Source organism: Maniola hyperantus, chromosome 8 (assembly GCF_902806685.2).
Source record: "Maniola hyperantus chromosome 8, iAphHyp1.2, whole genome shotgun sequence".
Taxonomy (NCBI): Eukaryota; Metazoa; Arthropoda; class Insecta; order Lepidoptera; family Nymphalidae; genus Maniola; species Maniola hyperantus.
The window spans coordinates 3,646,017-3,669,378 of NC_048543.1; the positions used below are offsets into that span (position 1 = coordinate 3,646,017).

General features: G+C 38.1%; 2 protein-coding genes across 2 annotated transcripts; both read right to left on the reverse strand.

The window, feature by feature from the left end:
- Positions 1-353: 353 nt before the first annotated feature.
- On the reverse strand, positions 354-10,062 carry LOC117984292 (cytochrome P450 4C1-like). The gene is made up of 9 exons (XM_069500252.1): positions 10,034-10,062; positions 9,019-9,128; positions 7,394-7,484; positions 7,080-7,265; positions 5,038-5,411; positions 4,280-4,348; positions 3,681-3,849; positions 2,705-2,884; positions 354-514 (listed from the first exon to the last, which is right to left on the reverse strand). Exons 1-9 carry the CDS (start codon positions 10,044-10,046, stop codon positions 354-356), a joined length of 1,353 nt encoding a protein of 450 aa, XP_069356353.1. The 5' UTR covers positions 10,047-10,062.
- A 2,714-nt stretch (positions 10,063-12,776) lies between these two features.
- LOC117984294 (facilitated trehalose transporter Tret1-like) lies at positions 12,777-22,947 on the reverse strand. The gene is made up of 4 exons (XM_034970920.2): positions 22,814-22,947; positions 18,521-18,575; positions 15,967-16,102; positions 12,777-15,393 (listed from the first exon to the last, which is right to left on the reverse strand). Exons 2-4 carry the CDS (start codon positions 18,545-18,547, stop codon positions 14,096-14,098), a joined length of 1,461 nt encoding a protein of 486 aa, XP_034826811.1. The 5' UTR covers positions 18,548-18,575; positions 22,814-22,947; the 3' UTR covers positions 12,777-14,095.
- Positions 22,948-23,362: the final 415 nt, after the last annotated feature.

Genomic DNA, 23,362 nt, shown 5'->3' on the forward strand with positions numbered 1-23,362 from the left:
ACAGACATTGGTTACTATTAATTATCCCAGAAAATCAGAATTCCTATGTGATTTTTAAAAACCTAAATCCTAATCCACGCGGGCGGAGCCTTGAATATCGTTGAGTAAAACGGTATTTGACAACTAGTCAAATCAGAAACTTTTTATCAAACGTCAAAACGCGCGCTTAGTATGGGAGATTCTATAAAATACCGGTATGTGACATCACAATCATTTGACGTGTTTTTTTAGTTTAATCGATAATTTAAAATGGTTATTACACAAAGAACGTGGATTTTACGTATTTTGGGAAACCCTCTATTTAATAATCAATGAGAAATAATTTATTTTTGATGTAGTCAAATACCCAATTATTAATTCCTTATGCGGAATCGAACGTATATCGGGTCTTTTGTTCGTAAAACCATATCGGATCGGAAGACAAGTTCGGAAGGCCTGGTCACCGGGTCCACGCGGAATCTCCGCAGCAAACCGGACAATATCGTCTTCATCTCTAGCATCGCGAACTTTTGACCTGAAAAAAATCATCATTTCAATCCATCATAGGTCTACTACCTGAGCACGGGCCTCCTCTCAGAATGAGAGGGATTTAGGTCACAGGCCACCACGATGACCAAGTGCGGACTTCACACAGCTTTGAACACATTATGGAAAACTCTCAGGTAGGTATGAAGGTTACCTCACGATGTTTTCCTTTGCCGATAAAGCAAATGATATTGGGATATTATTAATCTGACGAATAAAAAATCGTTGCTGGTGGAATACGTTATCCATACTAATATTATAAATGCGTAAGTGTGTCTGTCTGTCCGTCTGTCTGTCTGTCTGCTAGCCTTTCACGGGCCATCCGATTGTGACGAAATTTGGTACAGCGATAGCTTACATCCCGAGGAAGGACATAGGCTACTTTTATCCCGGAAAATCAAAGAGTTCTCACGGGATTTTTAAAAGCTCAAATCCACGCGGACGAATAGAGACGTTGTGAGTGTATTTTGCCGGACAGCTCGTGAAGTTTCAGCGAAAAGAACAAGGAAGAGGGTAGTTCGCTACTGCCCATGACATCTCTCGCAGCACCGCAGTCCCGTCGTGACCACGACCCGTGCAATTGCGTTTAAATATCGACAAATAAAAACATCAAATTAATCGTGGTATATTGTACCCGTTATGCACAATAAAATAATGCCATTAAACCACGAAATAAGCGTAAAGTCAACTGAAGGGCAGTACGTAATCTGAGCACCCCGACTTCACACAGTCTTGTCTGTCTCTCCTAGAGTGTTCTTGTAAAGCGCGAAGCAAGAAACTCGCGAAGCCTGAATGAAGCTAGTCTACGAGGCCGTTTGTGGTAAAGGGGGAGGTGGCGAGCGAGGCGAGCTGACGATCTCCGTAGCAAAACGTAGGTTGAGTAAGTGAAGCTCAATGAAGTGGCGATGATGCGAGTCTTCTGGCGTAGCTCATGTTGAAAACTTGATGATTAATCATTATCATCATCATCACATTGTGAGGAAACCGGCTGCATGCCTGAAAGTTCTCCATAATATTCTCAAAGGTATGTGATATGAATTTGCAATAGACCAGCAGCGTAGTAAAATATGACTAAACCAGCGTTGCCAGTTTTTGTAATTGCCAAGTCGGGATTTTGGAACTTTTTGAGTGAAAAAAGCGGGATTCTTTCGTCTAAAGCGGGACTTGTTGAAAAACCGGCCAAGTGCGAGTCAGGCTCACACACTGAGGGTTCCGTACTACAGTCGTATTTTTTCGACATTTTGCACGATAATTCAAAAATTATGATGCATAAAAATAAATAAAAATCTGTTTTAGAATGCACAAGTAAAGCCCTTTCATATGATACCCCACTTGACATAGTTATCTTGCTTCGAATATTGAAAATACTAATTATTGGTTCATGACCACAATTTAATTTTCACGGTTTTTAGATTTTTCCCGTATAAGATCTCAGCTATAAGATCTACCTACCTGCCAAATTTCATGATTTTAGGTCAATGGTAAGTACCCTGTAAGTTTCTTGACAGACAGACGGACAGACAGACAGACAGACAGACAACAAAGTGATCCTATAAGGGTTCCGTTTTTCCTTTTGAGGTACGGAACCCTAAAAACGCATATAATCAGAAGTTTTTAAATATTTATCTTTTTATTTGAATTCAAATGACGTTTACGTGACAGTGTGGCTAATTCCTTTGTACACAATCTCTAAACTAAACTAAAATATCACATCTAAATCTATTGCTATCCCTTTCATAATGTTGCTTGCGGAAAAGGAAAGCACTAGATTTAGACCTGTTAATTTAGTTTAGTTTAGAGATTGTGTACTAGAGAATCGGCCCCAATATATAGCAAAAATCGCGCATTATTCATTAGGTAGGTACATACGCTCCAGGCGGGCGGCGGCGGCCAGTCCACACTTCCCAACAAGAAAATAGCACTCCTAAGGATATCTTACAGACAATAAAACATCTTACAGATTTTTTTCTTGTCGGGCTTGTCTGTGCCACCCGCTCACGTTTCCTCAGCATGCTGCACGCACGGTCGAGCTATCCCCGAAAAGCGGGACTGAGCATGTCATGAGCATGATGAAAGTAAGTTTTTAGTAAAGTCTGAGCAAAGCCAAGTATACTCTATACTTCTCTATAGATCTTAGCCATTAGCCAGCCATAGATTCAGCAATATTATTATGCCATACCTATACAATTTCGAAGACCAGCACTGAATGGTATGTATGAGTAGACGTGGCGCTTCATGCAGTTCTCTGGGAGGAACCTGTTCGGATCGAAGCGCTCCGGCTCGGGGAAGAGGTCTGCGCGCCGATGGAGGTCGAATATCGAGAAGAAACAGGTTGTGTGCGCTGGCACTGTGTAACCACCTGAAAAATTAAATCAAAAGTAGGTATTTTTTTGGGACAACCTACTAAAACTGCGGTGATTGTCTAGTGGTTAAGACGTGGCTCTTCTATTCGGAAGATCGGGGGTTCGATCCCCGGCACACCATCTATTCTGAATAAATGATTGCACTTTCACGGTCGGAAATAATAATTATGCAAGTTTTAAGCAATTAAATATCACTTGCTTTAACGGTGAAGGAAAACATTGTAAGGAAATCTGTGTGCCTGAGAGTAACTTCATGACGTTCTCGAAGGTGTGTTGTATCCGGATTTCCGCAAACGCCATCTCATTCTGAGAGGAGAACGCCGTGCTCAGTAGTGGGCTGGCGATGCAATAGGTTGATCATGGTAACTAAAACAGGTAGTGTCTGCCCGATTCTGGCCCTTTGCCCCGAAGGGAAAAAAAACCGGCCAAGTGCGAGTTAGGCTCGCGTACTGAAGGTTCCGTACTACAGTCGTGTTTTTCGACATTTTGCACGATAAATCAAAAACTATGAAGCATACAAATAAATAAAAATCTGTTTTAGAATGCACAGGTGAAGCCCTTTCATAATATGATACCCCACTTGATATAGTTATCTTATTTGGAAAACTGAAAATACTTACTAATTATTAGTTCATGACCACAAGTTAACTTCTTTGTGTGATGTAACCACAAATTCACAGTTTTCAGATTTTTCCCCTTATTTCTGCTATAAGACCTACCTACCTGCCACATTTGAGGGACGGAACCCTAAAAAGGATTTTTTTTAATTAATAAAATTAATTAATCACTTACTCAAAACGGTATCCTTAAACATTTTCCTGCCTATGAGCGGAACGCTGGGGTACAATCGCAAGGACTCCTTAATGCAACATTCTAAATATTTCATTTCGTTCATCTCCTCCATAGTCGGGCATCGTTGAGTATCGCCCATAATCTGGTGCAGCTCTTCGTATATTTTATCCTAAACATAAATCAATTTAATAATTAATTATTTCATGTAGGAAAACATGTGCCACTGATAATAATAATATATCAAGACTGCAAGGAAATAGGAATATTATGAGCTACGCCAAAAGACTCGCTCCGTCGGCCCTTCATTCGGCTTCGCCTACTCGACCATCGTTATAGAGGTGGCCACCGGCTCGCTTCGCTCGTCATCTCTCCCATAATATACGAGCCTACTAAGCCGAGTAGTAAGCGCATAAAATCCGCCATTTTGATTTTTTAAAGAATTTTTTGTTCGTAGTGACACTCGCGCTCGGACAAATGACGTATCATTTATCAAAATCCGTTCAGTAGTTACAAGCTGACATACACACATACATATAGGTCAAACACATAGCCCTCCTTTGGGCTTCACCGCAGTCGGGTAAAAAAATAGTAAAACTTACTTGTATATCAGGCTCGTTTGCTATTGCCATTAGGAAAAATGACATTGCCACTGAAGTAGTGTCGTACCCCTAAAATAAGTAGTTTATGATCATCATGTTCATCATCTCAATCCATCGCTAGCCTACTACCCAGTATCCACTATTTAACACGTCCGCTCAGAATGAGAAGGCTTCAGGACATAATCCACCATGCTGGCCAAGTGCGGTTTACTATAGGATCACTTATTTTTGTCCGTTTGTTGCCTTTTTTTTCATTCTCAAAAAAAATTGTGGTATTAGTATGAAATGGAGTAGATAGATAGTAGAATACTAACGGTGGCTTGCAGTATAAAAATATGAAGTTAGAAAATATATTGGGTAATAAATTAAATTATTTTTAACTTTTTAGTGTTGGTGGTTATTAAAGTCGGTTCTTTTTTTTTTGATTTTTTTATCTTAGACCACATCACTTATCGCCAGTTGGGTGACAAGAAAGGGCCAACTTCTAACTTAATAGCTTCCTGGTGGGAGGCTTCGGCCGGGGCTAGTTACCATCCTACTGGCAAAGCTATGCCCGCCAAGTAATTAAGTATAGATGCTGCGTAGAAATCGATCAGGGATGTTTTATGAATCTACCATAATCCTTCCAAGTTAGCCCGTTTCCAAAGACTGCATCATCACTTACCTCGTGAGATCGTAGTCAAAGGCTAAAAAGTACCAGAACTAAAAAATTAAAAAACTTGTCATTGAATACAAAAAAGAAAGTCAAAATGTTTTACCGCAAACATAAATGCGTCTACTTCTTCCCGAATTCCTTCACTGTCTATAGTTCCTGATTTTTCATTTTCCAAAAGCAAGTCTAGCAATGCCATCTTCTCATTATTTTCGTATTCAGACACGGCAGGATTGTCTTGCTTAGAACTAGTTTCATCCAATAGTTGACGTTTATCTTTAATCACTTTCTTGGTAAGGGCATGTAAATCAGTCAATACACGTTCTTGTATTTTCGCAGTCTCGCTTAGATTGAATATAAAGTTATTGTGTAACCAAACTTTGGAGAACCGTTGCATAAAACACTCTCCTATTGTTAACACTGAGTTGAAATATTTGTTAAATGCAACTTCATCACTAAGCGAAATTCCCATTGCTGTATCTGAAATGAAAGGTAATAATAAAAAACCGAAGGGTTCCGTACCATCGTACAAGAAATAACACGTTTTCGTGTTTGTGATATTGTAACAGAAAAAAATTGATGATTTTCCGATTGTTCCTTTTGCTTGTGCTATATAGGTACATTGCTACCTGGCAAATTTCATGATTCTAGGTCAATGGGACCCTGTCCCTACCTATAGATTTTGGTTTGGTATCCTTGACGGGTCTTGACAGACAGACAACGAGGTATAAGAATTCTTTTGTGATAAATATCGTCATTTCATTATCTTATTTCTAAAAACAACTAGGGCTAGATTACATCTAGGTAATTCCATGTTGATAAATATAGTTACTAGAATAATGCAAAAACATCGTCAAAGTCACGAAAGACCGATGAAAAATTTCAACACTAAGGGACTAAGAATCATGTACTGAATCCCTGGTTTCAGTTTTCATTAATAGCCCCTTAGCCGGAGGCTAGATATTGTGATAGTAGATAAAATATTGTGATCTACGGTTATTTATTCACATCACAACACACAGGATTTCTAGATTTCCAAATTCCGGATTGTCATTTCGCGGATCGTGATAAATATTGAACGCGTTGCTTTCGCCTGACACCCTGTTTAAGTCTCAATGTAAAAAACAAATCTGTAAATAAAGAATTTGAATTTGGGATTGGCCGCTGTGATCGAAATCAGTTCGATTAGGACATTACTATAAGTGTTCTGTGATTTTAGCTTATTTTTTATTCCATTACAAGTTAGCTTTTGACTGCAATCTCACCTGGTGGTAAGCGAGTCTAAGATGGAAGTGAGCTAACTTGGAAGGGGTAGGTATGGCAGTTTTATTGAACCCATATCTCTTATCGGTTTCTACGCGGCATCGCAGTGGAACGCTAAATCGCTTTGCGGCAGTGCTTTGCCAGTAGAGTGGCAACTAGCCACGCCAGAAGTCTTCCACCAGACCAGACCAGAGAATTAAGAAATTATAAATTTCCAAACTGCCCCTGCCGGGAATCGAACCTGGGTTCTCCTAAGTACTTATAGGACCATAGCGCTTACCACTACGCCAGGGAGGTCGTCAAAATATACCCACATAATGCCCACATACTATACCTACTTAGTACACCTACTCAAAAGCATATACATATACCCACCGCTAGTGATGGGCGATTGTTACTAGTAACTAGTTCCAACAATCGAATGGTTTGATACTACTAATAATGACAATCGAATAAAGAATCAATCGACCGCTAGTTCGCAAATTGGAATAAAACCGCTAATTTCATTCATTTACTTTGTCATACAAAATTGGGCTGTTTTTTCGTAGAATTAAGTCTACTTTTAATTGATAGTCGTAGCAATAAGTAAATATTATTACTACTCATTTGCAACCCGTTTATTTATTCAATTTGTTACACAAAATTGGGTATTTTTTCTCAGAACATAGAGTTTACTTTTAGATGAGGTTATGTATATTCGAATTTGTAAACTAGTAGTAATGAAATTTGAATCGGAGGGAATGAGATGGCGCAAAAAAGAAAAACATATAATATTTTTCTTTTTTCGTCAAATTCGAATGGTTTGATAGGTTATTTGAATGACTTCTACAATCGAATTATTCGAAGAATGTCATTCAGAATCGTCCATCAGTATTCAGTACCCACCACTAATGACACGTAACGCAGCAGGACTAACTACTGCAATTAAATCCGTCTTCTCTTTGGTTATCTCCTTCTCGATCTGCTTCACGAAGTGTTCGGTCTCCTGCTTGAACGTCACCATGAATTTCTTCAAGATGTTGAAGTGAAACGCTTTTGTCAGTAATTTTCTTCGCTGCTGCCATTTCTTGCCTTAAACATGATAATACTGGACATTACATAACTTAATTGTGTGTTTATTAATTAATTTAATACTAATTGTGTTTTATAATTGCGTATTGCTCAAGTTTTTTGCCAATCATTGTAGGTATAATACTAACCACTACTCAGAAGCAAACCTTCTCCCAGCCACGGTGAGGCAAACTTATAAGCGTCTGCTTTTGTGATATATTCAGAAGAGGGCATCAATTTCTGCAAAATTATATTTCACATTAATTTTTTAAATTGAAAATATTACAATTAAATTTAAAGATAGCTTTATCAAATGACTATAAAAATCATGCCCGCGTGAAATGGTGCCAAGAATACTGGCTGCATTTCCGCACTGGACAGCCAGGCTGATCCGTTGGGCAAATAATGAGCCAGCCCTTCTGTCACCAGATGAGGCTTTTAATCGCGGGGAAATGTCTCGTAATTTTTAGGGTTCCGTCCCTCAAAAGGAAAACCGGAACCCTTATAGGATCACTTTGTTGTCTGTCTGTCTGTCTGTCTGTCTGTCTGTCCGTCTGTCTGTCAAGAAACCTACAGGGTACTTCCCGTTGACCTAGAATCATGAAATTTGGCAGGTAGGTAGATCTTATAGCTGACATTTGGGGAAAAATCTGAAAACCGTGAATTTAGGGTTAGATCACACAAAAAAAATTAAATTGTGGTCATGAACTAATAATTAGTATTTTCAACTTTCGAAGTGAGTGACTATATCAAGTGGGGTATCATATACAAGGTCTTCACCTGTACATTCTAAAACAGATTTTTATTTATTTTTATGCATCACAGTTTTTGAATTATCGTGCAAAATGTCGAAAAAATATGACTGTAGTACGGTACCCTCTTTGCGCGAGCCTGACTCGCACTTGGCCGGTTTTTTTAAGCACTAAGACTCCGTAGCCCCAGGGATTTTACGGCAAACGGAACAAAAATATAGCTCTCGATAAGTGAGGCATACTTGCGCCGCTTGCCGTTTTCAGCCATTAATTTCAATTTTTTAAGCAATCTATGAAAGTAGATCGATAATATTATATTAACTGTTAGATATTATGTGTTACACCGACACAAGACAGAAGAAGAAGACCGACAGAAATTTCGACACCGTACTAATGCGAAGGGGTGATAACTTAGAAAACAGTGATAGCCAGGTTAAGACGCCCGTCATCATCATCATCATGATCAACTCATCGCCGGCACACTACAGAGCACGGGTCTCCTTTCAGAAAGAGAAGGGTTATGGTTATAGTCCTCCGGGACTACGGGATTATGGTTATAGTCTACCACGCTGGCCAAGTGCGGATTGGCAGACTTCACACACCAGAACATTATGGAGAACTCTCAGGCATGCAGGTTTCCTCACAATGTTTTCCTTCACCATTAAAGCAAGTGATACTTCAATTAAGTACATAAAAACGCACCACTCCAAAAAATTAGAGGTGCGTGCCCGGATCGAGCCCCTGACAACTCCGATTAGAAGGCGGACGTCCTAACCACTAGGCTATCACAGCTTAGACGTCCGTATCGGTCTCCTATTCGAGGGCCCGGAGTTTGATTCAGGGTGCACATCGAACTTTTCGGAGTTTATGTGCGTTTTAAGCAATTATTAAAATCAATGCTACAACGGCGAAAGAAAACGTAGTGACCGGCATGCCTGAGAGTTCTCTTTGAGAACATTATATTGTGAAGTCTGCCAATCTGCTTTTATCATTTTGTAGTCAGTACTTTTTACCATACTTACTTCCAAATCTTCAGGGTTGGAGACGTTCACGATTCGAACATTCATCGCATGAATTTGCGTGATAGAACCATACCGCTTCTGAAAGATGCGCTGCGAGAGAAACAGCTTTTCTGTAATGAAATAAGTAGGTACCTATATCACTCAAATAACATACATTGAAAGGGAATGGAATGGAACGGAAGATGCGTCAATTCGCCTAGTCACACGGGAAGGCGCCGGAATTGGATATTTTTTTATAACTTTATTATAAACTAGGGTAAAAATAATGACGTTAACTGAAAAAACTAATTAAATCGATCAAATAACAGAAAAGTTATAAGCATTTAAATATTTCTGATTAGACAGAGAATATAACAGTAGGTATGGCATTTTGACGTCACACCTTACTAATGCCATAGTAGCTTCGTGTGGTTTCATACAAATTTTCGTTTTGCGAGAAAGGGATAGAAGACCCTCCCACGCCAAAATTAAAATGCCTGTAACTTTGTAAACCTTTGTTGGATTTTAATATTTTTTTCAGCGTACGTAATTATTTTTATCCTAGTTTATAATAAAGTAATAATATTTATCAAATTCAAAAGTAGGAAAATACCCAATTGTGCCTTGACTTGAGGCTATCGACGCTTGATGCCGTACTGCGAGTTACGACTCCTTCCATCCGCGCGACTTTTCACGGATTCCACTGGCGCGGGCGTGGCGGACACCGAGAGCCGCTAGCTAGGGGAATGCTTGAGAACGCCGAAAGAGTGTTTGTTTGTTGGTTTAGTATTGATTGGCTTGGAGCGACCACGAAGAGCATCCCTACGGAGGAAGCTACTTACCAGGTGAGCCCATATTATAACTCAGGGAGCCCATATTATAACTCAGGGAGTTTCCAATGATGGGCCACGCTTGGGGTCCCGGAATCCGTCGCATCAGTCTTGCATCGCGGCTGAACCAGTCACACAAAGCTATGATGGCTATGGAGCGCTATGGAGAGCACTCTTAAGAAATCCCTACGGAGGAAGCTACTTACCAGGTGAGCCCATATTATAACTCAGGGAGTTTCCAATGATGGGCCACGCTTGGGGTCCCGGAATCCGTCACATCAGTCTTGCATCTCGGCTGAACCAGTCACACAAAGCTATGATGGCTATGGGAGCGCTATGGAGAGCACTCTTAAGAAATCCCTACGGAGGAAGCTACTTACCAGGTGAGCCCATATTATAACTCAGGGAGTTTCCAATGATGGGCCACGCTTGGGGTCCCGGAATCCGTCGCATCAGTCTTGCATCTCGGCTGAACCAGTCACACAAAGCTATGATGGCTAGCACGCACAAAATCAAAATTAAATAAAACAACATTTCGGTCACCTCAACTACGTCAGGTTTCGCACTGACTAAAATTATTATTACCTATCTAAAAAAATCTATTCCATCCAACACGTAATCATGAACGATTAAAAACCGGCCAAGTGCAAGTTGGACTCGCGCACGATGGATTCCGTACCATCTCTATTTCTATCTCTTCTCTATCTCTACATAGTATAAAATAAAGTCGCTTCTCGCGTCTGTATGTATGTATGTATGTATGTATGTATGTATGTATGTATGAACGCGTAGATCTTTTAAACTACGCAACGGATTTTAATGCGGTTTTCACCAATAGATAGAGTGATTCAAGGGGAAGGTTTAGAGTTATAGTTTAATTCTCAAAAAATTAGAGATCCCTAGAGAAATTGAAGTAATGTGCATTAGGTCGAAAAAAAATCCTCTCATTTGAGAGTTTCCGAGGCAATGACACCACATTAGTAGGTATCTACGTTGCACCCATGCGAAGCCGGGGCGGGTCGCTAGTGTATAATATAAAAATGAATCACTAAATGTGTTGGTCATCGAAAAACTCGAGAACAGCTGAACCGATTTCGCTAATTCTTTTTTAATAATATTCCTTGAAGTACGAGGATGGTTCTTACGGAGAGAAAAATTTTAAAATTTGAATCGACTGTTAGGCGGAACGAAGTTCGCTTGGGCAGCTAGTCAGTACCCATATTATAAATGTGAAAGTGTTTAGTATTATATATATTTTAGTATTTTAGTTATTAGTTTAGTATTTGTTGTTATAGCGGCAACAGAAATAGAAATATCTACATCAACTGTGAAAATTTCAACTGTCTAACTATAACACTTCATGAGATACAACGTGGTGACAGACGGACAAACAGACGGACGGACAGCAGAGACTTAGTTTAATAAGGTTAATAAGGTCCCGTTTTACCCTTTGAGTACGAAACCCTAAAAACTGAACAAGTTCTAGTTGAATTTGCGTGGATAAAAAAAATATTCTTTATCTATTCAGAAATGTTCTTTACTAATTACAAATTATACCTCATATAAGTAATCTTCTAAATATATAAAAGGAAAAGGTGACTGACTGACTGACTGACTGACTGAATGACTGACTGACTGACTGACTGATCTATCAACGCACAGCTTAAACTACTGGACGGATCGGGCTGAAATTTGGCATGCAGATAGCTATTATGACGCAGACATCCGCTAAGAAAGGATTTTTAAAAATTCAACCCCTAAGGGGGTGAAATGGGGGTTTGAAATTTGTGTAGTCAACGCGGACGAAGTCGCGAGCATAAGCTAGTCTATATATATAAAAGGAGAAGGTGACTGACTGACTGACTGACTGACTGATCTATCAACGCACAGCTCAAACTACTGGACGGATCGGGCTGAAATTTGGCATGCAGATAGCTATTATGACGTAGGCATCCGCTAAGAAAGGATTTTTGAAAATTCAAGTCCTAAGGGGGTTAAATAGGGGTTTGAAATTTTGTAGTCCACGCGGACGAAGTCGCGAGCATAAGCTAGTTAGGTATAATTTGTTAGTAAAGAAATTTTTCTGGATTTTTTCAAAATTGTAATCTCTTAATTAAAAAGATAATAAAATTATCGAAGATACCTATATTTCTATTTCTATTTATTAGATAAAATCTCAACCTGTCGCGGAATATACCTACTTAGGTACCTTATACCATAGAATCAGTAGGTACCCTTATTATAAATGCGAAAGTGTGTTTGTCTGTTGGTTTATTGGTTTGTTGATTTGTTGGTTGATTGGTTTATCCTTCAATCACGTCGCAACGGTGCAACTGATTGACTGATTTTCATGGGTATAGATAAAGACCTAGAGAGTGACATAGGCTACTTTTTACTCCGGAAAATCAAAGAGTTCCCACGGGATTTTTAAAAAAACCTAATTCCACGCGCACGAAGTCGCGGGCATCAGCTAGTATTCTAATAATACAAACGTACTTATAGGTACCTACCTAGCTACTAGCTAGCCAAATCAATCGGTCAAGGGGTAAGCACAATTACTTACCTATTAGATTTGACCTACCACAAGAAACAAACAAAGCAAGCTAAATAAAATAGTATAAAATTAAAAACCTGTTTCCCAAACCAAAATTATTCTAAGGAAAAAATTAAAATACTCACTTACATAGTTGTTTAACTTGTTTGCAAACAGCATCATATTTTTATGCCTACGTAGGTAGCTAAGTAGGCAACATAGAACAACAAAGAAATAAAACTAATATTAAAATAAAATTCATTTAATTTTAAATAAGTAGTTACTTAAATTAAACAATTTCCTTCCTACTCAGATTCTCATATTAAGCAGGTAGGTGTAAATTTATTAGAATCAATTAAATATTAAAATTACAGGTCAAAAATATCATCTAAACCACCGTAACGAGACAGGGTGCCCAGAACGTTGGCAGCGGTACCTCGAACCAAAAGCTTAATTTGCTGTAATCCGCTGAAACAGGTCGAATCTGTATGGTGCAACATGCAGCATGCGAAATGCACCGCCCGCCCTCCCACTGCTAAACATGCAGGAAGAAGCAGCCACCAGGCAAGCAATACGCACCACCACCACGCAGCACCACACAAATCCCAAACACAATCGACGCACGTTTCGCCCCGACACCGGAGCATCCTCAGGAGATGTAGACCTTACAATTTGCTTGCTAAAAGCTTGTCTTTGCAATTGTGCATTGTAAGGTCTACATCTCCTGAGGACAAGGAGGAGGACCCGTATATTATGTATACAATAGTTATTGTAGTTCCATAGTAATATTTTTTGGAGCCGGTGCCAATTAGCCGCACGAACCGTCTATCTACTCTTCAGTGTGTTTTGCGACTCCACATTGGCACAGACTCCAAAAAATATTACTATAGAACTACAATAGCTCTTGCATACATAATACACGGGTAATAAATTAAATTATTTTTTACTTTTTAGTGTTGGTGGTTATTGAAGTCGGATTTTTTTTTTGAAATTTTTTTATTTCACCATTTTTAGTGGCCCCATCGTACTAAAATATGATATGCCTGGTTAAAAACCTACTGTTTCAAAGAATCATTATAAATCGGTTCATATTTGGCGAAGAAATCGCGTAATAAACATACAAAAAGACATACATTCGAATTGAGAACCTCCTCCTTTTTTCAAGTCGGTTAAAAATATACTATGCCTGGTTAAAACCCTACTGTTTACAAAGCTATTACACTGATCGCGAGCAATTTACTCTTATTAATTGAGGAGTTCCGTTCTCCATCTCCGAAGATATTCATCAGATTTTTACCAAATTAAAATGGGACCACCTCGGAAGTATGTCCTACAAAACAAAAAAGAATCATCAAAATCGGTTCATAATTGACGGAGTGATCGCGTAACAAACATACAAAAAAAACACAGTCGAATTGATAACCTCCTCCTTTTTTTTGAAGTCGGTTAAAAACCATGATGAAGTGGTAGTAATAAGTAGGAAACTGTGAAGTAGGTAAATAGGTACAGTACGCGGCAGAAAGTAATGTAAGTATGTACATCGACCTTTAGTAGGAGATAGCAGATTTGTAGAGCACTGTCTCTTGGTCGAGACTGACAAAACGTCATTTAGGTATGAGTGACAGAGAGACAACGCTCTACAAAGGCGAAATGTCATTCTAAAGGCCGATGTAGGTACCTACATTACGTTCTGCCGCGTACTCTACGTTAATTTGTCTTCACATTTTATTTCTAACTAGCTTCTCACCTTAATTATTATCTCTTTTGTTAATAAATCGTTTCGTAGCTCCGAGCCAAGCTCCTCAACACCTCCATAACTATTGTCAATAAAGTATAATTGTATTTCCTGCAACGTCCTACCCTTCGTTTCTGGCAAATAAAAATATAGGTACAACAGACAGAGAGACACGACGCCAGCGTTGCAGAAGAACACTCCATGGTAGCCTATCACCGAAAACAAGTAAGATGCTAATTTAATACTTAAAAACTGTAGGACACCAGCCAAGGCACCCAACACGAATGTCGACAAGGCTTTTATATCCAAGGGGTGCAGCTCAGACAGTAAAGTCTCCAGCACAGCGTATGGACCCGCCGATATTAAAATACAGTACAAGGCTAACAGGGAAACTTTTATCCATCTCACATAAAAGCTATTATCCGGCCAAACGTACAAGCAAAACGCCAGTATAATCTGAACAGTATTCGCTATCGGGCCAGAGGTGAATAGCAAAGTTCTCATTTGTAACCTACTCACGAAAACACAAGATATACCAGCACCCACCAAGGTGCACCCGTCCACCAACAACGTGAACAATAATATGTCGGAAGTGCCTGTCATCTCTTGGAGCATAGTAATTATTAACGTGCTAAACAGAATCCGGCCTGCAGCAACTCTATAAATACTTATTACCATCATGAGAATAGATACCCGCCTGTAACATTTTTCTTTGCATGCACTTACGTATTTACTAAAAAGTGATGTGAAAAGGTTGTTTTTAGATGCATTTTCATTTGCTCTCTGACTATTAATTAACAATTTTAATTCTAAGTCGGATTCTTTGCTCTGAAAGCGCAGTTTTTTGAAGGCTCTTTCGCATTCTTTAAATCGTCCTTTGGTCGCCAGCCAGGATGGACTTTCCACCCAAAATAAAGGCAAGATTGCGGAGATCGCTGTTGGGATTAAGCCAATGAGAGCTACGTTCCTCCAATGTAGAAATAAACTTAAAACGTGTCCGAGGAATGTGCCGGCAGAAGTTCCAAAGGCAGTCATTAAGTTCAAGCAAAGGGATCGAATGTCCGGTGCCACATACTCGGCTATATTTATATATGTCAAAATAAGGACTCCACCGTAGGATGCGCCTACAATTATTCTTGTCGCCAGTAACGTGTATTTGTCTTGAGCGAAGTAGACCATGAGCCAGCATATCAGCACTGGTGTGGTGACAATTGTTATAGTCTTTCTTCTTCCGAATAACTCGGTGAGTATTGTCATCAAGCCAAAGCCACAGAAACAGGTAATGTTGATAGTGGAAGCTGGAAAAAACAAGCAAAATATAAGTTTAACTATTTTATGGTTACGTCATAGGGTTATGTAATAAATAAGTAATAATTATTTATTTGTATTTCTTATTAGGTATTGTAAAGGTACAGATCATGCAAGGCAAGGGTCAACCCTCTGGATGAAATGAGTTAGGCCATTCACACACGCAGTGGATATCTACGACTACCACACACCTTTGAGAAAATTAAGTTATCGTCTCTTGCATGCCAATAGAATACATGTTCGCTACTCGAGTTTCGTACATTATGCTACTAAAAACAAAGATTATTCTTCTTGAACATTAATATCTAACTGCTGATCCTCCGCCATTTTGCCGAGATTCGTAGGAGACGTGACGCGCGAGCGACTACAAGGTGGATGTCGCGAGACTAGTAGCAGAAGCGTAGGATACCGGTAGCGAAGTGTGCGAATCATCATACAAATGTATGTGAGATACTCCTCGGCGACTCATCTTCGAGACTCGCGATACTAGTCTTTTGTAAGTATCGTAATGTAAGTAGGGCTTTATATGAATTACGTTCAATTTACATACGAAAGAAACGTACCAATCCAAGAGATTTCATCATCGTTCAAATGAATAGAGCTGTCCTTTCCATTCAAAGCGTCGACCATCCCGGACATCTGTCCGAATATAAACCCATCGGACAGGCTGCAAAACGCCAGGCCGGCTACCACCAGTGCCTGTGAATTAGATAAACATAGATTCAATTCAATTCCCAATTATAAACATAGATAATTAGATAACTATTCTTATAGTAAGGCCATTACGAACGAGGTTCCGTTGATCTATCTTGTTCACTGAGTCGAGTTATAGTCCGCGACATGTCGAGATGTCAATCGGTGTATGAGGCCTGGGACGCACCGCACACCCGCACGTCACCTACGCTATCCCGCACCGGATTAATGCGGGGCCTGTGCGGGTGTGGGGGGCGTTTCTTCCCCGATTGCCATCTTGATCTGTCGCGTACTTAAAACATCGAAATTTAAAAGGGTGCACTATGATTGTGATTGGCAGTGGGTGTAACGCTTAGATTTTTTTTGTATCTAGTTTTTTAAGGTTAATCTAGTTAAGTTAAGGTTAGATTAGATTATTGTAAATTAGAGCTAATGATGTTGCAATTTAAATAGCAACAGGTAGAAATGAAAAAAAAAACACTTAGATTAAGGCTGAGATCTATAGAGCGCAATTTGACTTTGCTCAGACTCAATATTGAGTTAAAATATTTATTAGATTCTGTTTAGCACGTTAATAAGTTAAAACGAGACAGATTTATGTAAGAGATATAGCTCTGTCTCGTTTTAGCTCGTTTTCGTTTCAAGGGAATTTCTATATAATCTCAAATATACATTACAGGCAGGATTCAAACTTCATAGGCAGCAAGTGAAACGTAGCCTAAACTGTGCGCGGCCAAAAGTGGTGAACATTACAGACAGCAGATTAATTGTAGAGCACTGTCTCTGTCGTTGAAACCGACAAAGCGTCATATGGGTATGAGTGACTGAGACAACGCTCTATAAAGATGAAATGTCATTCTAAAGGCCGATTTTCATCACTTTCGGCCGCGTACTGTAGTCTAATGCCCAGTTTCAGCAACGACCTATAAGATTTAAGGGACCCATACGCATATTTATGGGCCAGTTAGGGGATCCTTTTCGTTTCACCAGTTTTAAAGAGTCCCTTACTGACTAAACGGTCCCCTAAATTTAGGAGATGGATTAATTGGCCCCATAAACCTTCACATAAATAAAAGTGACTTCAAGAAGACAAGATGGACACTGATTTATCAATATGTTTGAATCCTGCCGGTTCCGCAATTTTTGATGTGTAGATCATAATATTTACAATTAAGGGGAGGTTTACAAATTTACGCTCGGCCATACGAACGAAGCCAAATTGTGTGGCTATTTATAGTAATTTAGAGTGATGTTTATAATTTTTTTATGCTTGATCAAATAAATGGATTGTTTCCAAAACTATACAAATAGATTTGTTAAAAAACATAGTTTATTTTGGTATAAATTTTTGGTTAAATTTATGTTTTATTCAATACACAAAGTTGTTGTTGTCTTGCCATATAATTCATGAAAATTGGCAACAGTTCTTTTTTTACCCAGTAATGTGATTCAAAATCCATATTCTAGAACATAAGTCAATAAGACTATATTTCCAATATTCAAGTATTTTTTCCAGTAAATTAATGATTTTAGATGATTTTCAAGGACAGATGGATAGGGCTTCAAAGTTGAGTCTGTTATTTATTTAATTAAAACTCGGTGCGGGAGATTGGACACTACAAAATAAATAAAATAGATTTTGTAAATATGATACATTAAAAGTCAATACGAAAGATTGATTTATTTTAAACATGTATTCAATTATATGAAAGTTCGTCCTATGATGGAAATTTGGAGCTTGAAATCTTAGAATTTCATAGTTCAAGTGATAGCTGGCCCTTAATTGTAATATAGGTAGGTACTTTAAAATATTTATTTATTACTAGCTGATGCCCGCGACTTTGTCCGCGTGGGAACTACTTGATTTTCCGGAATAAAAAGTTACCTATGTAACTCTCCGTCCTTTCAACTATTTCTATGCCAAAAATGAAGTCGATTGGTTGCTCAGCTAGGGCTGAAGAAAGGACAAGCAAACAAACACACTTTCGCCTTTATAATATTACTAGACGATGCCCGCGACTTCATCCGCGTGGATTTAGATTTTTAAAAATCCTATGGGAACTCTTTGGTTTTCCGGGATAAAAAGTAGCTTATCTCCTTCCCCGGGATGTATGCTAGTTGTTTTGCAATGTTTTAGATGAAATTTGGTACAGAGTTCTGTACCAAATTTCATCTAAATCGGTTAAATAGTTGGGCCATGAAAAGCTAGCAGACACACTTTCGCATTTATAATAGGTATCAATATGGATACTTACTTGAAAATATTTATTTATTTTAACTAGGTTCATCTGTGTCCACATAAGTAATTAATAGGTGTCACAACTCACAAGTGTTTTGTACAAAAATAATAACACTAAAACTTATCCGTCGTTAAATTATAAATAGGTAGGTATGACCAATGAAAATAAATGAAAAAAATATTACCTGGCGTAAAGCCTGCGCACGTTTCATGATAGCGAGTTTTCTTCACAAATAATAACTGTAATAGAAACACATCTCTTATTATATAAAACTGAATCGCTGAATGTGTTGCTGATCGCAAATCTCGAGAACAGCTGAACCGATTTCACTAATTCTTTTTTTATAATATTCCTTGAAGTACGAGCATGGTTCTTACGGAGAGAAAAATTTAAAAAAATGCCTGAAAAAGAATCGACTATTCGGCGGTACGCAGTTCGCCCGGGCAGCAAGTACTAAATAAATTATTTTTATATAGACACGTTTACATTCATACTTCATTCATTAAGTACCTAAGTTAAATCTAGGTAGGTACCTGTATTAAATACACATCTCAAAAAACATAAGCATGTTTATAATAATTATTAGTTAAGCCAAGTACGGCTTCACACAAGAGGGAAAACCTATTCTATAGACTAACTAAACTATTGTGAATGTATTATCTATCATACGTAAACCTTCCTCGTGAAATGTTCTGTACGCTTAGTACGAGATTTTATGTTTCACCAACGTTGATAGTATTCGAGTGTCGCAACACTTCCGCGTTATAGTAAACTGGATCTTAACTACCTTGTTTAGCTCAAGTTTCTCTACAAGCCAGCGCTCCAAGCGGAAACGTTGCGAAATTAAAATCAGTGGCATTGAATTTTTTACTTCAATTCGAAGCTTTTTAGGTCCATTTTACTTTGACAGTATTGTGTTTCGACTCTCGAATTTTAGCAACGTTGGTGAGACGTAAAATCTTACAAACGTACTGAATGATACTGAAACCTACGTTAAACTCCACTGAGAAGTTTAGAATTTTTTAGCCATAAGTACCAAATTTTTTTTAGGGTTCTGTAGGTACACACACACACACAAAATAATTCTTTTTTTGGGCATTTTAATTGGTTAAAATGCTTTTTTTTTTTTTGCTCAAAACGATTCGTCCATTTAAGCTATGCGTTGATAGATAAGTCTGTCACCTTTTCCTTTTACATACCTACTTAGGTATTTAGACAACTAAGTATTTAACTATACCTTTTTTTTCAAGATACTGAACACTCAGTGGAATCTTACTTGCCCTACCTAATACCCATTAATTCGACAAGGGAAGGGTTATTAAAAAAATTTATGTAGACACAGCTGTACAGTATATATAATATACCTAAGTACCTACCTACATCAGTACCCTTATTATAAATGCGAAAGTGTGTTTGTTTGTTGGTTTGTTGGTTTGTCCTACAATCACGTCGCAACGGTGCAACGGATTGACGTGATTTTTTGCATGGGTATAGATAAAGACCTGCAGAGTGACATAGGCTACTTTTTATTCCGGAAAATCAAAGAGTTCCCACGGGATTTTTAAAAAACCTAATTCCACGCGGACGAAGTCGCGAGCATCAGCTAGTATTATTTAAATGTACCACCACCAAAAAATTACCACAAAATTGAAACCAGTTTAAAATAAACACGCGTTTAACTCTTAGTTTATTTTGAACTGGCCAAATTTTCCATGCAAAAACAGTCAATACGTCACTACCGACTATGGCAAAGCCAGAAGAAAGGGTTATGATTTTAGCAGTCTCTACCTACTCTATAGGTACCTATGTATGTATCTTTTTATTTATGTATGTTCCAACGTAGCGCCTAAACTAATGAGACGATTTCGATTATCGAGGTGTCCATCGATTCGTTATTATGGTCCGATAGACATGGCTTCATTTTATGTGAACAAAAAGTCGGAGTACCTATCTATTTTTTTTTGCTTTTGTGTGTCAAATGAAAGAGGAAAAAATTCTGAGTTAACAAATATATTAGTACAATATATATATATATATATATATATATATATATATATCTATATATATCTCTCTATATATATCTCCCACCTGGCTTTACTCACGTGTTTAGTCTACGCTAGCCCGACTAGTTTCGAACCCATCCGGGGTCCTTTTTCAAAGGGAGTTAATTCGCGCAGTCATAACCGCGACGCGTGCGCTGACTCCCTTTGAAAAAGGACCCCGGATGGGTTCGAAACTAGTCGGGCTAACGTCGACTAAACACGTGAGTAAAGTCAAGTGTGAGATATACCTATATATTATATAATGGAAATCAGTAAATCACTCACGATAAAAACGCTAAAATATTAGTACAATATTAAAATATTATACCAAGCGACAGAAAAACAATTTTACTATATTCAGTCTTTATCATGAGTACCGAATCGCGTTGTTTGGAACTTTATCTTTTTTCGTGGTAATACGACCTACGCTTTAAACTATAAAACCGTAAATTAAAGTCTTAAGTAGGTAGGTATTGAGAACTCCTTGAAAACCAGAATATGCAGATATAACGCGTACAAAGTGACAATGGACTCGCTCTATTTGTTCTATCCGTTAATTGACATTTGAAAAGTAGGGTTAGAAAGAAAAATATTTTACATACAACACCTTTTATAAGTACCGTACATTGTTTGATTATCATTAAGTATTGCATAAAAACTGACATTATTTAATCTATAATATAAAAATGAATCGCTAAATGTGTTGCTCATCGCAAATCTCGAGAACCGCCGAACCGATTTCGCTAATTCTTTTTTTATAATATTCCTTGAAGTACGAGGATGGTTCTTACGGATAGAAAAATTTAAATCATCCTCCCCCTCAATTTTCTACACTCCACCCGAGCGAAGCCGGGGCGTGTTAGCTAGTACCTATTGTATAAAAATAGGAACGAGTGGCAGAGAGAGATTTAAATCACGTGAAGCGAATGGAGAAGAAATACTGCATAGCAAAGGGAGGTAATTATTAAAAGAAATTTAGTTCTATCATAAACACTGGTAATAAAACAACAATTTTTCTTTTAAATAACAGTCGGTGGTAGGTCAATGGAGTTGAAGAGCTACATTTAAATTAAATAATTTTCATCCGAGCTTAATTCTTTTGTAAACATATAGTATACCTACATATTTTTTGCTAACTCTACCTAATCGGATTATATTAACAGCTATAAGTTATAAAGTCACAATATGGCGACTATGGCGAACCTTTCTTATAATGTACGCATTATAGGTACCTACTTAAAACTTATTTAAATAAAATTAGGGTAAAGATAGGCAATTGTCGAAAGGAGTCAATGTCAATGTGGAGCAATTGATAAAATTGACTACACAAAGATATTAAATTGTGATAGGCAATGACCTCGGGCAATAATAGTTCTAATTATTGGACTGCTTTTTAGGGTTCCGTACCTCAAAAGGAAAAACGGAAGCCTTATAGGATCACTTTGTTGTCTGTCTATTTGTCTGTCTGTCAAGAAACCTACAGGGTACTTCCCATTGACCTAGAATCATGAAATTTGGCAGGTAGGTAGATCTTATAGCTGACATTTGGGGAAAAATCTGAAAACCGTGAATTTAGGGTTAGATCACACAAAAAAAATTAAATTGTGGTCATTGACTAAAAATTAGTATTTTCAACTTTCGAAGTGAGATAACTATATCAAGTGGGGTATCATATATATAATATTGACCCCCTTGATAAAGGACCCCGGATGGGTTCGAAACTAGTCGGGCTAACGTCGACTGGATACGTGAGTATAGCCGTAGAAATATATTATAATATATTTGATGAAGTTTATAATCGATAAAAAATTTGATCCCGTATCCCGAGGAATCCCTAATTTTTTCGGGATAAAAACTACCCTATATGTTAACCCAGACTATCAGCTACTACTGTACCAGTTTTCATTAAAATCCGTTCAGTAGTTTTCGCGTGATGCGGGCACAGACTGACAGACAGACAGACTAAAATTCCAAACAAAATTGTTTTGTGGTGTATATCGATAATTTTGTTTTCCCTAAATAAAATTTTCAAAATATATTAACTAGCGACCCGCCCCGGCTTCGCATGGGGGCAATGTAGATACTAATGTGGTGCCATTGAGGTGTCATTGCCTCGGAAACTCTCAAATGAGAGATTTTTTTCCGACCTAATTCACATTATTTTGATTTCTCTAGGGATCTCTAATTTTTTGAGAATTAAACTATAGCTATAAACCTTCCTCTTGAATCACTCTATCTATTGGTGAAAATCGCATTAATATCCGTTGCGTAGTTTAAAAGATCTACGCGTTTATTCATACATACAGACAGCGGGAAGCGACTTTAATTTATACTATGTAGAGATGTACAGAAATTGACCAGTTACAGTTTTATTATAAGTATAGATTATTTTTATTTTTATTCAGATACAAGTTGACTGGAATCTCAATTCTCACCTGGTGGTAAGTGATGATGCTGTCTAAAATTGTAACGGGCTAACCTGGAAGCCTTCTACCTTCTACCTTGGGCTTGACCGAGGACTCCGAGGAGATAAAATCGGGTTTAATTATTTATACAAGACCCTCAAAACATTACACTCCTTGTTTTGGGCAGTTGTTTAAAAATACCGTTTTTCTTCGACGAAATTCGAAACACAAGAAATTAACCCGTCATTCTTCCACCTTTGCCGAGCGATAAAAGCAAACAGGTTTGTATTGACGTCATTGCGATTCGCGTTCCGTTCATGACATCCGCTTCGCTTGCCGCGATTTCCACTTTCCAATCAAAATATTTCGTCAAAGTGTCTGTCTGTCTGTTACTTCTTCACCACCCATCTCATCCCATTATTTTGTATCCCGGAGAAGGATATATACTTAACTTGCTATCCCGGAAAATGATAGTTTCCATGGGATTTTCAAAATCTTCGATGTTCCCGAGTTCGATTCCCGGCAGGGGTTTGGAATTTTATAATTTCAAAATTTCTGGTCTGGTGGGAGACTTCGGCC